This window comes from Penicillium longicatenatum, assembly GCF_028827895.1.
Source record: "Penicillium longicatenatum strain IBT 33135 chromosome Unknown contig_7_segment0_segment0, whole genome shotgun sequence".
In the NCBI taxonomy this organism is placed as follows: domain Eukaryota; kingdom Fungi; phylum Ascomycota; class Eurotiomycetes; order Eurotiales; family Aspergillaceae; genus Penicillium; species Penicillium longicatenatum.
The window spans coordinates 1,740,190-1,756,504 of NW_026643124.1; the positions used below are offsets into that span (position 1 = coordinate 1,740,190).

The window sequence follows — 16,315 nt, forward strand, 5'->3', positions numbered from 1 at the left end:
TCTCAAGCAGTGGGATCCACCAGTGGTCACCTGACTCTCCTACTAGACTCATCAAAATGGACCAATAGTAAGTCTCTTTCCTGATCTACACATCTGGATCATAGCGCAGATCAAGCGCAGAAAATTTAAAAGTCAACAACAAAGAGCCAGCCAATTAGCATTCCTCGTACGATGGCCATTTCAGGATTCGACGAGCACCACGTGCTATCCACGTGCCCTGATCGCGCACACCGACAAGTTTAGTCACGTGACTCCGACAGGTATTTGGCATACTCTAATGTCGCGGGTGATTATTCGTCAAACTCACTTCCACATCCCCACTTGGCGGGAAATCATTCCAAATACCTCCATGATTTTACTCGAGGAAGGGGGGTTTTTGGGGGTCCTTGTCGGATCCGATCAGCTCCGCACATCATAAATTGTGCAAAATCAAATCCCCGTGCCCACTAATTGATCGACAAATCTCGTCCTATTTGGCCGGCATTTCAATGCGGGTAGTAAGGCCCTTCTGATTTGACGTCGGATCTTCTCTCTTGCTACGCCTTTCTCTTCGCACGTCATTAGGCTCACTGTTCTAATTTACAAATCACATTGGATCAAACTTTAGATGAATTGTCATCGGATGTGCGAGACGCACTAAGTGGATCAGAAGGCGATTGTCCATCGGACCGTCTCGGCAAATCAGCCATGATTTGGAATACTGAGGCTTTTTTTATATAGCCATGTCAGCATGCATAGAAGGAAAGAAGCCCACCTGATGAAATAAAAAGACTCTGTGGTCTCCCCGTCTGACACGACATCTCTCTTCGTTAAAATTTTCCTTCGATATCAAGACTTACAACCTTACGAATAACCATGGATACCAATCAGTGCGGAGTTCTTCACCCAAACGAGAAGGTTGCTCACTGGATCAACAATGGTATTGGGTCAAACATGTATGCTTCGAATCTTCCGTCCTTGTTCCTCTTTGTGTACTCATATTTCACAGCAGGAACACAGACGCCCAGCAACATGCCATGCAAGCTCAGAGCTACAAGGATCTGATTGGCGAGCTATTCAAATCCAATTCTTCACACTCTCATAGCTCAGCGGCATCCTTTGATCAGCAGGGCCGACCTGATCAAATGAGAACCAAATGAATAGTCCCGTGAGTGCCAATATCTCAACTTCTTCTAGCCTTATGGAATCACGAGCCGTGTTGACTAACAAGTTCAGAGGCTTAGCTTGAAAAGTGGGACTCACTTCTTCCACGGGCCAAAGACAAGCATGTTTTACGAAATGACGATGTTTCATATGATTTTGAATTAGCGTCTCATGTTAAGCGTTTTTGATTTCAGAATTTCCGGACTTAGAAAATATTCAAACAAAGTTCTCTATTTTATATCGATATGCGGAAGTGTAGTGTGTAACAGATACATGTTGATCAAAGTGTTCAAACCGGGAAATGGGTAAGCATCTTGCTCAGATCGTCCGACGCGGATGAGGGTCTGGCGGGGCCTGAACTACGGGGCCCCCACCCAACGAACCCGAGTAATCGAGTATCACGTGATGCGACAAGGGCCTACAGGCTACAATATTGCACTCCTGCTTTCCACTCTTTCTGAGCTTTTTTCGTGGAAAACAATTAATATTGCCCTATGAGGCAAATCCTTGTATAACATTCATGCCGAGTTTCCCCACTTGCCACACTTATGTCAGGGCTTTTACTAGTACAGCTCATCTGTTAGGCAAGATCATCAATACAACTCGATATTTTTCTCTAACGTTCCATCTAGATATAAGAATGCATCACTTTTAAGCTTTGCAGATATTTAACAGGAAGGCAGGGCGGCATTTTCAATGGAAAATAAGAGAAACCAACTCGGGTTGATTGACAACGAGGTCCATTATGCATTTATGATAGCATCGAGGTGTTGCGCATCCTAAATCCAGGCTTCATTCAACAATGTTTTGTATGAAGCTCGACGGGAGAACTTAGACTTACCTTGAAAGCTATTCTTCTAGTGATCCAAAAATCTTCTCTTCAGGCTTGACCATGGCAGCCACCATATCATCTGAGATTTCAGAACCAGGTCTGATCCGTGTGGAGCCAGAGCACTGCTGGTTATGTTGAACGCAAGCTTTCCATCTTCCGTGGCCATGGTCTTGTTTCTTGAGGTCATAAAGATGCTCCTTTATGAGGTATAGGGTAAATATAACGAGTAGTGTTGCGGTTAAAGCGATATGGACTCCGTATTTCATTCTGTGGACGAGTTTCGGTTCAACGAAAAAAAAAAAAAAAAAAAAAAAAAAAAAAAGAAATACTCAATTGACTTTGAGAAAGTCTTCTTTTGAGCTGGAAACTTTTGAGTTCATCAAGTCATTGACACACCATAATAAGAGGAAGTTGAGGATTTTACATTGACCATTAGAACTGGGGATGGTAAGGCTATGTCAAGCTATTTGAAACAAAAAAAAAAAAAAAAAAAAAAAACAGAAATTCTCTGCCACTGTGATTATGGAAAGTTAATTGAAAGGCCAGAAGTCCGAGCTATCCGTACCAATATCTAGAGCAGGTGTTGTAATACCTCGACGGTGATAAGTTAATGTGGTGAAGCATTTGCAGCCTAGATTATGTAACACTCCACCGGTCCAAAGATTTCTAAAACTTAGTTCAATGGCCACCAGCCACCGATATTACACTTAGTATAGAGTCGGTTTTCAACTCTACGATCAATATTAACACAAAGGCTCAATCCTTCAGAAGGGCATGGTAAGCGATGAGGAATGCGGAGTTCCCCATGTTCTTGCAATTACAGTGTGTCCCGTTACCCGATCACTAAATGACTGCTGTTTGGTTCAAAATATTTGGTAGTGTTTGTCACGATAGGTACCGACAGGTGATTAGTTTCGGTTCAGTTCTTGGCGAAAAGGCTCAAACTATGTCTGATGACTATATTAGTCTGACTAGATTAGGCTATAGCGAACACTATCTTAGCCGCCCATTTCTAATGAACTATGTGGTATGTCTTGTATTTCCACAGCCATGTCCGGTAAGATCCATATCGTTTCCAGAAACCCCAAAAGGCCAAGCAGGCACTAGAGATTAGAGTGGCTGTAAGCAAGATCTGAAAATTTGAAATGTTTCCTATTGGTATGGCCTCGGTCTTAATTGTTTCCGTTTCACCCAGCACCATCCCATGAGCATCCAAAGCAGCGACCCGAAATTCCCTGTACTGATTGATGTTCGGTGCACTTATCCTGGTTTCAAATCCTATTTTTCGAGCCTTTCCCAACGTGCTGAATGTGGGGTTCTCACTCTGGGACTGGTCAGAGACCTTTAGTTGCCATTCCCATACCTCCGTTGCACCATTCCAGCTGACATAGACTCCATCGCCAATTATTTTTGCCTTTGGTTCAGTCAAAGGCAACCCGCTCCATGTTCCCTTGAGGATACGGTAAGAGACAATACGCCCAAAGCTGTAGTATGCCGAGGCTCCAAAATGGACATCACATAGGATTTCACCCTCGGGAGTAAACTCAGTAAAGGCTGCACTGTGGCCCCAACCGACGAATATATTGCCATTTTCCAGTACCTGTAAGTTTCCTTGAGAAGTTGCCAGGACCTTTTGGGAGTCTGAAAATATAGTTTGCAGGGTGGCATGGCGAGCTTCGACATCGAGCTGGATGGACATGCCATAGCTGTATGGTCCAGGACTATCGTATTCGCGTGCTGCATTATTCAACAGAGTGATTGTATTGTTCCCCCACCAGCGTGCATCGTGCTGCCAGGAGAAGTCTGTGGCACCGCTGTCCGCCACGTCGGTGAAGTCGTTCAGACGACCGCCTAATGTCCACAGGACAGCACCGGTCTTTCCATCAATATTGCTGACGGTATACGTATGTCGCATTGAGACCAAATAATTCCCTTGGGCGTCTTTATCGACACTGTTGATGTGGAATGCATCAAATGGTTTAGATATATCCCCGCCGACCATAGGCCAAAAGGTGCTATTGATGGGGTAGTGCTCCGATGCCCGCCATTCAAATAGTAGCTCACCCGTCATAATATCGATCTCTTGGAATAAACCGTCATATATCCAGCCTGATGACGGACCGCCTACAGCCGACAAGTCGAAAGGTATAGAATCGTATATTGTGACAAGAGCCGTGTCGTTGTCGGTTATCTGAAATTCGTGGAGATCGCCCGAGAGGATTTTTCCCATAGGTGAAATTCTGTACTGTATTTGATAGGAAGTATTGAGCTAACAAAGTGGAAACTGGTGTTAGGATGGTATTGGCCTAGATATGATGTATCCTCAAGATACCAGCGCTTACCATATACCAGGATCCTTGACCATGAATATCAATTTCCACACCCGCCCAGAAGGTCAGGTAATCTTTCCCTTTAAATTGCTGGACTTTGAAATCTTGCACCTCACCCCAACTATAGTCCACCCATACCGGCTCCCCCTGCGCGTCAAGAATCAAAAGACTAGGTTTCGCAACGGAAAAGCCTCGTGGGGCTAAGAAGGTGAAACCCGAGTCACATCGAGAATCCCATTGCAAGATTTCTAGTCTTGGAGTGGTCAAGTTGCAGGACAGGTAGCTTCGGGACGGCGCAGCGCCATAAACGCCCCAGTCATACGGCGGTAAGTCCGACCGGAAACGAAAGCGGGCCAGTTGAGGCACACCGAAAGTATAGAGCATAGCCAGAACGGCTGCAGCTGCTATGCAGCCTGTCAGACGCAGGGCCTGGTTATGTCGCATTCTGTAGTTGCCCTGATGTTGAGTATGGTTGTTATATTGAATGCTGTCGAAAAAGGAGGACAACAGTCAACTTCGTCCAGGGAGGGCATGCTTTTGCTGCGAACTCTCATTGGGGAAATCAATAGAATACTTCCCCTGGAGATACAGATGAAATGTGTGGTAAAATTTTGATACCAATGGCCCCTCCCCCCCACCTTGGGTCTGGCTTTATTTTGCTGGTTCTACTAATATGCCCATCATTGCGTTCAGGGATATGCCGACTGAGTCTCACGGGGAAAGAAACCATGCAATCTGAGATTAAACGCGGGTTTCGTTCTCGCCCACGTGTGTATTTCTATAGGTTATGGATCCACTGCCCAGTACACGTATCGTAAATGCGGACTGCTGAATTGAACCTTAAATCGTTATTCAAATACCCCCTACCCTATGTAATGTCTCTAGCGCCGTAACCGTATTTGACAAGCTCCACCTGTAGATCCAGGCCTCTACACATTACTTCTGAAGGCATGACTCCGAAAAGAGCACAGGGTGACAAGGAAGTACAATCAATTAAGCCTAGTATCTACATAAAGATGCGCACCTTCGAATCTGAACTCCCAGTGGCCAAAACACATCGCAGAGTCGCGTCCCGGACTTTTTCTCTTTTCTTTCTGCTGTCCTCCATAGCCTCCGTTGACGAGATACTACCAGCATCGTTCATCACCGAAGGTGCCCAGCGGACACAACTAACGAATCCCCCATGAACTTCCTCAACAGTTCTCCGCAACCTCCCATCATCAGCAAGATCCCAACATCGCAGTGTTCGATCATCACCTACACTCAACAGGAACCTACCACCAGGGTGAAACACCAAGCCTCTTACCCAGTTCTCATGACCCACCAAAGTCTTCAGCAATAACCCATTGAAATCCCAGAGTTTTATCGTTTTATCTCGCCCGGCCGTAGCAACAACCCCGACAGCAGAACCCCCAGAAGGCAGCGCTTTTCCTCCCGCTAAAGCCACAAGATAAGAATGACTAGCCAGAGGCGCAAACGCACAGCACTCAATATCATTTCCATGGCCGCGGAGTATAGCTTGAGGGTCACCGGAAGCGACATTCCAGATCGTCGCAGCATGGTCAGAACCACCAGAAACAAGCCATTTCCCATCAAAAGAGATGCTCACATCGCGAATCCAATCGCAAGATGTATAGATTGTTTTCAAACAGAAACCATTCGAGGCATCCCAAAGGCGAATTGACGCGTCACGGCTAGCCGAGACAAGGATTTTATCGCCTGGGCGTAGAAATCGGACACATGATATGGAATGTTCATGTCCCACTAGAGTCCGTACGTTTGAGTAGTTGGTGTTTGGATCCCAGATCTTGATTGTGAGGTCGGTGGAGCATGAGGCAAGCAGGATTTGGCCTTTCATGCCGCCGAAATCGAGGCCTGTTACTGTTCGCGTATGCCCCTTAATAGTCTTTTCATGTTCGCCTAGCTCCCAGTCCCAAATTTTGATGCTGCAGTCTTCGGAGCTGGAGGCTAATAAGTTGAATGTGGGGTGAAAGGCCACAGATGTGATGGCAGCTCTGTGTGATTTGAGAGCGTGGGCTGGTTGGTCTGGGAGCCAATTTGCTGGGTCTTGATGGCGGGAATGGGGTTTAGGTAGTAACCGTAGCTCTTCCGTTAATCTGTCGACCTCGGTCTCTAATCTCATGATCTAATCATCGTCAAAAGGCTTTCTTCACCAGATTCATCTACTGAAAAGAATCCACGGCTTTCTTACTTTTCTTTGAAGCAGAGTATTTGTAGTCCATTTCTTCTCCAATATTTGTGCAAGCTGCTTGATAGCGTGGTCTGTGAGGACCGTATTCAATTCTAGCTCTTCGCGGAAAGTGGTGACAGTCTTAAAAGCCTTGAGCGTTGATAGATATCCAATTATCGCTTTATGTCTGCGAAAAGTTAGCAAAGAAGTATAGCAAGGGAGAGAGAAGACCATACAGCTCTTTGGATTGAGAATCTGTCAATATACTTCCCATGATAAATTGAAGAGTGTATGAGGTGGTCTGTATGGTCCTGGGGATTCACATAAGCCGAGCGGCTAGTTTATTGAAGAGCAGACTGGGTTAAAAGCAATGCTCACTACCATGAATGAAGGAGGCTGTTAAGCGGTCAGCCTCTTCGCCTCGTGTCTTTCAATGAAAGGGGTTTTAAATGATTGGCTAATATGCATGTTACGAATCACATCTGGTTGCAATTAGGACAACCAATGCAAGGTGTCGCGCGATCTACATCTCTGCGCACCCCCAGCCATCGATTTCTGCATTACTGGAAGGCTTGGGAGATAAGATTGGGGGGGGGGGGGTGGGATTACTGGGATAAAGATAAAATCAATATGATAATGAATAGGAAGGTGCAGATACATGCACATGTACAAGAGCAGCTATTGAACAATGACTTTTCCCGCTGTGGTCAATTCCTCCTTCCATCCCTAAGAAAAGTTCCCCCTCTATATCAATCATAAAGTCATGGAAGAGCTTTTCGGGAACCATCAAAAAACTCCGATAACAAACCATGCCAATCAAAAATCCCCCTAATTGGAGGAGTGTTTCCGCCTGGAAATTCCGGATATGCATATTAACAAAAGCCGGGAGCCTGGCGATAGGGTTAATGACGAGACATGACTAGATGGACCTAGGAATGGAACGAGACATTTGGCCAATGGCTAGCGGAGCCACTATTTAGCCTAAGTCTCCCGCACCAGGATCACCATCATCGTCCTCCTCGCCATTGTCCGGGTTCGGCTCTCCGTCACCAGGAAAAGTCCCGACACGGGAGTGATTCCTGCCCTTATTCACCGAGACTCTGCAAACGCCTGGGAACGCCATTAACCACCCGAACCCTCTTTTGCTGCGGCGCCAGTTGTGGCGCCGCTCAGAATCGCGACCATCACGATGGTGACGGCGGCGATAATGCTCATTGAAGATGCCCTTTTCAGTTCTCTTCCTCCAGGAAGTAGTAGTTGCCAGCCAACTTCTGCTCTTGATCCATCTGACTCTGGTACTTGTTGATACGGGGGCGGTAGCTGTTGGGGTCACGACGGAAGGTAACATCAAGACTCTTCAAGAACTTGTTGCAGCCAGTGACCAGAGACTCGGGGGTGTTGGCGTGTGCGTCAACGGACGGCTGACCGTCGAAAACGATAACACGGTCAGCGAGGTAAGTGGCCATGATGAAATCGTGCTCGACGATGAAAGCAGTCTTCTTGGTGTGCATGATGTAACGCTTGATCACACGGGCAGCGATGATACGCTGCTCGGAGTCCAGGTAGGCAGAAGGCTCATCAATCAGGTAGAGATCGGCGGGCATACCCAGAGCCAGGACGATGGCAACACGCTGCAACTCACCACCAGACAGGTTCTGCACCTCCTGGTCAATGAAGTCATCAATTTTCAGAGGCTTGTAAACGTCGGTCTGGAACTGGGGCGAGAGGAAGGCGGACTTGATACGCTTGAAGAACAGCTGGCGCACGGTGCCCTGGAATTTGGGAGTAATCTTCTGGGGCTTCATGGAGATGTTCATCTTGGGAACAGATATGGTACCGTCAGGCTTCAACGCACCAGCCAGCATCTTACAGAAAGTGGTCTTTCCGGTTCCGTTCTCACCCATCATGACGAGAATCTCGGAATCGGTAAATCGGCCGGAATCAACCTTGAGATGGAAGTTACCGATCGTGATCTCCATGTTGGGGTAAGCGAAAGCCCGAGCTTTATCGGCGATCATATCATCACCGGCCTCGGTCAGACGGAAGCTAAGAGATTCCTCACGGAAACGAAGGTTCTCGGTGGGGATGTGACCATCCAAGAAGATGTTGATACCCTCACGGACCGAGGAAGGCAGAGTCACGACACCGTAGACAGCCGGACGACCGTAAAGCACACAGATGAAGTCGGAAAGGTAGTCAAGGACCGACAGATCGTGCTCAACAACAATGACGTAGTCGTCAGGGCGCAGGAGGCTGCGGATAGTACGGGCAGCAGCCAGACGCTGCTTGACATCAAGGTAGGACGAAGGCTCGTCGAACATGTACCTTTAGGCAAAGTCAGAAGCAGTAGCGATTGGGTGGGATCTATTACCACTTACACGTCGGCCTGCTGGACACACACAAGACCAATAGCAAAACGTTGCAGCTCACCACCGGAAAGGTGGTCAATGTCACGATCCGCGACCTGTCTCAGCTCTGCGGGCTGTTAGATGATGTTATTGTGTAGTTTCGAACAAACATACCAAGCACATCCATGATCTCATCCATGTTGTCGAGTTGGGCACGGCTCTTGATGAGACCCTCGACCTGCTTCACAGGACCCTTGACGGCACGAGGAATCTGATCAACATACTGGGGCTTCACAACAGCCTTCAAGTCATCCTCCAGAATCTTGGTGAAGTAGTCTATATCGAGTCAGTATATAAAGCCTTTCTGCTCCCCGAGTTGAACTAGACACTGACTCTGCAATTCGGAACCGCGGAAGTACTTCAGAATCTCCTCCCAATCAGGCGGGTTATCATAGCGACCGAGGTTGGGCTTCAGCTTTCCACTCAGGATCTTCAGCGCAGTACTCTTGCCGATACCGTTTGTTCCAACAAGACCGAGAACCTGTCCGGGGCGGGGCATAGGGAGACGGTGGAGCTTGAAGCTGTTGGCGGAGTACCGGTGGGTGACCTGGCTCTCCAGGTTGGTGGGCAAGTTGATAATGTGAATGGCGCCGAAAGGACATTTCTTGGGGCAAATACCGCAACCGATACATAGGCGCTCGGAGATGAAAGCGATCTTCGACTCGTTGGTGACCTCAATACAGAGTTTACCGGACCGAACGACGGGGCAGGACTTCTTGCACTCTTGACGACATTTCTGTACCAATCAGCCTCAGATACTGCATAGGATCGAGCCAGTTTCCATACCTTCGGTTTGCACTAATCATCCGAAACATTTCTTGTGAGCGGGTTATGAACGAGAGTTTTTTTCTTTCGCATTAGCGGGGTATTTCGAACGAACCTTGTCCGAGTTGATAATGGCGATACTATAAAAAGAAAACGTATTAGAGAGGCGCACATTCAAAGGGAGCAATCCACTTGACATCCAAGGGAACATACCGTGTGAGCTTGTCAGACATGGTGGCGGCTTCGGTTCAGGGAACCAGGGACTGTATAAAAAGCGGGTAAGAAGAATGCGTAGAACGCTTCTGAAGAAGACCGTTGAGTCAAACGAAGGGACTGCGGCAACGTAAGAAATCGGGTGCAATCGAGCACCAAGTGTCTGCGCAGACTCAAGCTGACGGAGTTGAAAGGCGACAACAATGACAACGTCGAGGGGGGAGGGCGGAATAGAAACTAAGCAGTCTCTTTCTTATTGTGGGCTGTGGTGCCTGAGGCGACGGCATAGAGACCGCCTGGAAAGCGCCCGCATTATTTAGCTTGAACATGATTGGCCAAAGGAGATACACGGATTGACTGTTGATCCGGACAACAAAGACAGGTCACATGACTATACGTTGTTCACGCGCGAAGCGAGTACGCTAGTCCATATCGGGAGCCTAGGAAATTGACTGCCCGATCCTTCAGGCGCGCAGGTCGATCCTTGCCTGCAAACCAAACCAAACCGAATCAATCCTCCCAACTCATCTCTCCCTCACTCGTCTCATCCTCATCCCCATATCGTGTTCGCCTTCCCCACCCACCATTACTTTTTTACAACATTGATACCCTAGTCTCCCCTCTTCTGGGGTCACCACGCTATGGAGTGTAAGTTCTTTGTTTTTTTACCTTGATATACCCCCAGACGTGACGCCAGAACGCTTTGTCCGGGTACTTCTCCGCGTCCTTCGACCCACTGTTAGAAATCCCCAAACCATGCGATATACCTAAAGTGGAGGAGATATACGAACTGGACCCCCCAAATCTGATGCTCTCGTTCTTCCTGGACGGGTCATCGTGATCAATCTCCTCGGGGTGCCTGCCTCTCTGCTGCCCGCTTCCATCCCACTCGGCATCAAAAACTATCAATCCCCATCAGTCTTGATATCATACCCCAATCTACCATCTATAAGCTTAATTTTGCTGCCATTTGAGTCGCGTATCACTATCCTATCGATCTCCACGTACCTAGGGTGCTCATCTGTCTGAATTGAGCTTCAATGCTGACTGCCCCTCGGCCATAGCATCTAGCATGGTGATCCCGTCGGGTCAAGAACCTCAATCTACCTCCACAATGTCGAATGGCTATTCTCATTCGCTAGCCGCCAATGATTTCGGGGCTGATGCCGATGAAACAACGAAGAGCGAACACAGCCAATCCGAGCCCGTCGAGTCTCATCCTGTCTCCGAGTCCTCCCCCGAACCCGATGCCGCGGACGATCTATATGATGCAGATTCACCAGCTTCGGATGGAGAAGATGATGACGATGTGGTGATGGAAAATAGTGACGATGAAATGGACCAGTCCAGTCGTGAAAACTCTTCATCACCACACACTGACCGAGGTCTCAAGCGCAAATCGCCGCCGCCGGACGAACGCGACTATATCAATCAAAATCCCGATTTGTTCGGACTTCGTCGCAGTGGTCGCGCACGCACTACGCGTCATCTCGTCGACTCGTCTGACTCTGAATCAGATTCTGTGGCTCCGCGATCTAAGCGCCGGCGCAAGGAGCCCTCCCAACAGCCCTCGAAGACCTCGCGGTCGGCTACCGCCTCATCATTCTCGGAGACAGATAGTGATGAGTACGGTGGAAAAGGTGCCCGTGCCAATAAGGCGAGACGGCGCCGTCTCCAGCAAGCCGCCGGAACGGAGCCCTCCTTCAACGAAGTTCGCTTCTCTACTCGAAACGCGTCCAAAGTGTCGAACTATAACGAGGACGAAGATGATGGGATATTTGAAGAGGATCCAGATGAGCTCGGTGAGAGCTACTGGGATAACACATACGAAGAAGATACTCGACAAGCTGTCGATGTTGTCCTTAATCACCGACTGAAGGATGGCGTCGACCCCAAAAGCCCAGACTTGAGCCGCCAAGACTTCGAATTTTACATCAAATGGCAGGACCAGTCATACTACCATTCCAGTTGGGTACCAAATGAAGATCTCGCGAATTATCGCAGCACCCGTCGCGTGGACAACTACGTTCGCAAAGTGCTCAATGAGGACCTTCGCCTTCAATACGACCCACATGCCCCTCCCGAAGACCGAGAAAAATGGAATCTTGATCGCGAGAGAGATGTTGAGGCAATTGAGGATTTCAAGCAGGTCGAACGAGTAATTGGTGTTCGGGAAGACAATGGTATCACAGAATATCTCGTCAAGTGGAAACGGCTTTTCTACGACTCATGCACCTGGGAGCCGGAGGATCTAATCAGTGAGATCGCCCAACGTGAAATCGACCGCTTTATTGATCGATCTGCCCGCCATCCTGTTTCCGACAAATTAGAATCAACCCCCGCTACGCGCAAGCCGTTTGAGCCTATTAAAGCCTCCCCAAGCTTTTTGCAAAATGGCGAACTGAAGGATTTCCAGGTCAAGGGCCTGAACTTTCTTGCTTTCAATTGGGTCAGAAACCACAACGTGGTCTTGGCCGATGAGATGGGCTTGGGAAAGACTGTACAAACTGTATCGTTCATCAACTGGATGCGACATGTTCGTCGTCAACAGGGCCCCTTCATCGTGATTGTCCCTTTGTCAACGATGCCAGCATGGGCTGATACCTTTGACCACTGGACACCTGACCTAAATTATGTGGTTTATAACGGTAGCGAAAAGGCACGAGGCGTTCTGCGTGACTACGAGTTGATGGTGGATGGCAATCCCAAGCGACCAAAGTTCCATGTCCTGTTAACAACTTACGAGTACGCTATGAATGATTCCCCATTCCTAGGGCAATTCAAGTGGCAATTCATGGCTGTTGACGAGGCGCATCGTCTAAAAAACCGAGACTCACAGCTCTACATGAAACTAGTTGACTGGAAGTGCCAGGCCCGTCTCCTCATCACTGGTACTCCAATCCAGAACAATCTTGCAGAGTTGTCATCTCTCATGGATTTCTTGAACCCTGGGGTCATCAAAGTGGATGTTGACATGGATCTCAACTCTGATGCTGCGTCACAGAAGTTGGCCGAGCTGACCGATGCCATTCAACCCTACATGTTGCGGCGTACTAAGTCAAAGGTGGAGTCTGACCTTCCGCCAAAGACTGAGAAAATCATTCGGGTTGAGCTTTCAGATGTTCAGCTGGAATACTACAAGAATATTCTCACGAAGAATTACGCCGCGTTGAACGATGGTGCCAGGGGAATGAAGCAATCGCTACTGAACATCATGATGGAGTTGAAGAAAGCGAGCAACCACCCATTCATGTTTCCCACCGCGGAAGCACGGCTCCTAGAAGGGCTTACCAGGCGAGAGGACATTCTGCGTGCTATGATCACCAGCAGTGGGAAGATGATGCTGCTCGATCAACTGCTTAGCAAGTTGAAGAAGGATGGCCACCGAGTCTTGATTTTTTGTCAGATGGTCGGCATGCTGAACATTTTGAGCGAGTATATGGAGTACCGCAATTACAAATACCAGCGACTGGATGGAACTATTCCTTCGGCAGCTCGTCGCTTGGCCATTGAGCATTACAACGCCCCTGAAAGTACAGACTTTGCCTTCCTCCTTTCCACTCGTGCAGGTGGTCTCGGAATCAACCTGATGACTGCGGACACCGTGGTTCTCTTTGATTCGGATTGGAACCCGCAGGCAGATCTGCAGGCCATGGCTCGAGCTCACCGAATTGGGCAGACCAGGCCTGTCAGTGTTTACCGCCTTGTTTCAAAGGATACAATTGAGGAAGAAGTCATTGAGAGAGCCCGCAACAAGCTTTTGCTTGAGTTCATCACTATCCAACGGGGTGTCACTGACAAGGAAGCTTCGGAGATGCAAACCAAGATGTCTCGCGTCATTGGGGAACCTAATTCGACGGAGGACATTTCCCGGATTCTCAAGCGCCGTGGTCAAAGGATGTTTGAGCAAACTGACAACCAGAAGAAGCTTGAGTCGCTTGATATTGATTCTGTTCTTGCCAACGCTGAATTGCACCAGACTGAGGAGACGGAACAAATACAGGCAGACGGTGGTGAGGAGTTCTTGAAAGCATTTGAATTTGTTGATATCAAGGTCGATGATCTCAGCTGGGACGAAATCATTCCCAAGGAACAACTTGAAGGGATCAAAGCGGAGGAGAAACGCAAGGCAGATGAAAAGTATCTCGCAGAAGTCATCGAGGAAAACCAACCTCGTAAGCGCCAAGCTGCCACACAATCGCGGGATTCACGAGAGGAACGCAAGGCCAAGCGGCAAGCTCGGGCTCAAGTCGCCATTGATGATGACGATGAGGACGAAAACAGCTCGTTAGACCCAAAGCGCCCACTTGGTGAAAAGGAATATCGTGCTCTTTCTCGTGCATTCCTACGCTACGGCGACATAGATGACTGTGAAGAACTTATCCTCGAGGATTCCCGACTGCAAAATCGTGATCGGGAGACCGTAAGAGCTGCTCTTCGTGAAATGACTGACAAGGCCAACTCCCTTGTTCATGAGAACCTTGCGCAAATGGACGCCCTCAAGCAAAGTGGCAAGAATCCCACAAAGAAAGAACAAAAGGCCGTCTTGTTCGACCACCAGGGCGTCAAGCGCTTGAACGCCTGGACCATTGTCGACCGTCCCCCTGATATGCGGCTTGTTCGGAAAATGACCACCTCTCTTCCAGATTTCAAGAATTTCCGTCTTCCAGAAGCTACCAAATTGGCTGATTACAGCTGCTCTTGGGGCGCTCGCGAGGATGGAATGCTCTTGGTTGGCATCGGCCGCCACGGATTTGGTGCTTGGACTCAGATCCGTGATGATACAGACCTAGGTCTTGGTGACAAATTCTTCTTGGAAGAACATCGTGTCGAAAGGAAAACCCAGCGCCTCCAAGGCGAGGAAAAGTCTACCAAATCCCCCGGTGCTGTTCACCTTGTCCGCCGAGCCGAGTATCTGCTTTCTGTTTTGAGAAACAAGTACAGCAGTGGTAACAATGCCATCGCAAGGCGTGCGGTTGACAATCACCACCGGAATAACAAGCGCAATTCTCGGCTTGGCAGTGGCAGCGTGTCTGCGTCCCCTGCTCCCTCCTCTCGCAAGGGTCAACGGGAAGTTGATCGTGTGCGCCAGCGATCCCATACACATGGCAGCCGAGACAATGACCGTCATCACACACCTGGCCATGATCGACCGAAATCCGGCCATGATGTTAATCGTCCCCGACACCGCATCTCTGATGTCGGCAATGACGAGCTTCGGCGTCGCAAGTCCCAGGAAAATGGCGGTTCTAGCAAGGAGAAGGAAGACATGGCTTTCATGGTGTTCAAGCCCATTGTGGGAATTCTGGACAACGTGTCCAAGATCACAGCTAAGAACTACCCGGACAAATCCAAGCGGGCGCATGAGCTACGAACCACCATCATGAAGATTGGTGATTTCATTCGCGAAACATTGGGAGGTGACAAGCCCATGGCTTCCCTCGAAAAGCGACTGTGGTAAGTTTTCACTAAACATGGAGTTTTTTTTTTTTTTTTTTTCCTATTGCACATATTAATATTCTATCAGGGATTATGTCTCTGTCAACTATTGGCCCAACCGGGAAGTGACTGGCTCCAAGCTCCAAGCGATGTTCCAGAAGGTCCAAGAAGCTAAGAATGCTTCGAAACCCTCCAATGGTACTTAGCAAGCAGGCTGTGTCCCCTAGCTCACCATCCTAACGGATCCTCACATCCATCTATCATCTCTCTTCGGCTCCGGATGACCAGAGCCTCCCAATCGCCCCAGCGCCCAGCGCTCATCTCATGTCTTAATTCTTAGAGCCACGACTCTTTCTTCTCTTTCTCTTTCCCTCTCCGATATTCAAAAAAGTCAATGATGTTTCATTGAAGTACATACGGATGCAACGAGCTGCATGGCATTGCGAAAGGCGTCGAATGATTTGCGCAACCCAAAAGAAGCACAAGAAGGAGAACCGATTTGACTTGAATACGAATCGAATGTCATACGATATTTGCATGGCGTGTTAGGGGTCTCTTTTTTTGGAGTCTCTGTCTCCTGTTTTAAATTCCATCATTCTGCACTTTCTCATTCAATCGGCAGATCGCAAAACTTGACCCCTACGCTCCATTGAGGGCGAGGGTCCGGGCTAGCTGGATCTGCCCATGTTTAATTCTTGTCCCTTTCTGGGTCCTGGGATACAGTTATTTAAACTGTTCCAGTAGCTACGGCTTTTGTTCCGATCTTGGTTTTTATTTTCCTCCTCGGTCCCATTTCTTGTTGTCATTTTGCTTCCCAGCATATTGTATCCTATGGAGTGGCTACCACGGCGTCGATTGATTTTTCTGTACCTGCACAAGATCATTCAGCTAGCTCGGAGCACTATTTGTGTTGTCCATCTCTTATCTTTACTTAGAGCGAATGAAGTGGTCCTTGGACCTCTTATCTATCATTGCTTCACATTTCGTCTTTTTG

At 48.4% G+C, this 16,315-nt stretch overlaps 6 protein-coding genes across 6 annotated transcripts; 2 read left to right on the forward strand and 4 right to left on the reverse strand.

Annotated features, from left to right (window-relative positions):
- Positions 1-855: 855 nt before the first annotated feature.
- N7484_010921 (uncharacterized protein) lies at positions 856-1,139 on the forward strand (the record flags this gene model as incomplete). The annotated part of the gene is made up of 2 exons (XM_057121308.1): positions 856-935; positions 989-1,139. 2 exons carry the CDS (start codon positions 856-858, stop codon positions 1,137-1,139), a joined length of 231 nt encoding a protein of 76 aa, XP_056967062.1.
- Positions 1,140-2,987: 1,848 nt separating this feature from the next.
- Positions 2,988-4,749, reverse strand: N7484_010922 (arylsulfotransferase family protein; the record flags this gene model as incomplete). The annotated part of the gene is made up of 2 exons (XM_057121309.1): positions 2,988-4,244; positions 4,318-4,749. 2 exons carry the CDS (start codon positions 4,747-4,749, stop codon positions 2,988-2,990), a joined length of 1,689 nt encoding a protein of 562 aa, XP_056967063.1.
- Positions 4,750-5,311: 562 nt separating this feature from the next.
- On the reverse strand, positions 5,312-6,770 carry N7484_010923 (WD40 repeat domain-containing protein; the record flags this gene model as incomplete). Its single annotated transcript, XM_057121310.1, has 3 exons — positions 5,312-6,451; positions 6,518-6,683; positions 6,733-6,770. 3 exons carry the CDS (start codon positions 6,768-6,770, stop codon positions 5,312-5,314), a joined length of 1,344 nt encoding a protein of 447 aa, XP_056967064.1.
- A 702-nt stretch (positions 6,771-7,472) lies between these two features.
- N7484_010924 (uncharacterized protein) lies at positions 7,473-7,711 on the reverse strand (the record flags this gene model as incomplete). The annotated part of the gene is given in 2 exon segments (XM_057121311.1): positions 7,473-7,606; positions 7,624-7,711. 2 exon segments carry the CDS (start codon positions 7,709-7,711, stop codon positions 7,473-7,475), a joined length of 222 nt encoding a protein of 73 aa, XP_056967065.1.
- Positions 7,712-7,725: 14 nt separating this feature from the next.
- Positions 7,726-9,902, reverse strand: N7484_010925 (ATP-binding cassette domain-containing protein; the record flags this gene model as incomplete). Its single annotated transcript, XM_057121312.1, has 7 exons — positions 7,726-8,821; positions 8,875-8,971; positions 9,019-9,180; positions 9,238-9,640; positions 9,691-9,702; positions 9,785-9,809; positions 9,883-9,902. 7 exons carry the CDS (start codon positions 9,900-9,902, stop codon positions 7,726-7,728), a joined length of 1,815 nt encoding a protein of 604 aa, XP_056967066.1.
- A 1,094-nt stretch (positions 9,903-10,996) lies between these two features.
- Positions 10,997-15,527, forward strand: N7484_010926 (chromatin-remodeling ATPase CHD1; the record flags this gene model as incomplete). The annotated part of the gene is made up of 2 exons (XM_057121313.1): positions 10,997-15,339; positions 15,410-15,527. The coding sequence occupies 2 exons, from the start codon at positions 10,997-10,999 to the stop codon at positions 15,525-15,527; spliced, it is 4,461 nt and encodes a 1,486-aa protein (XP_056967067.1).
- Positions 15,528-16,315: the final 788 nt, after the last annotated feature.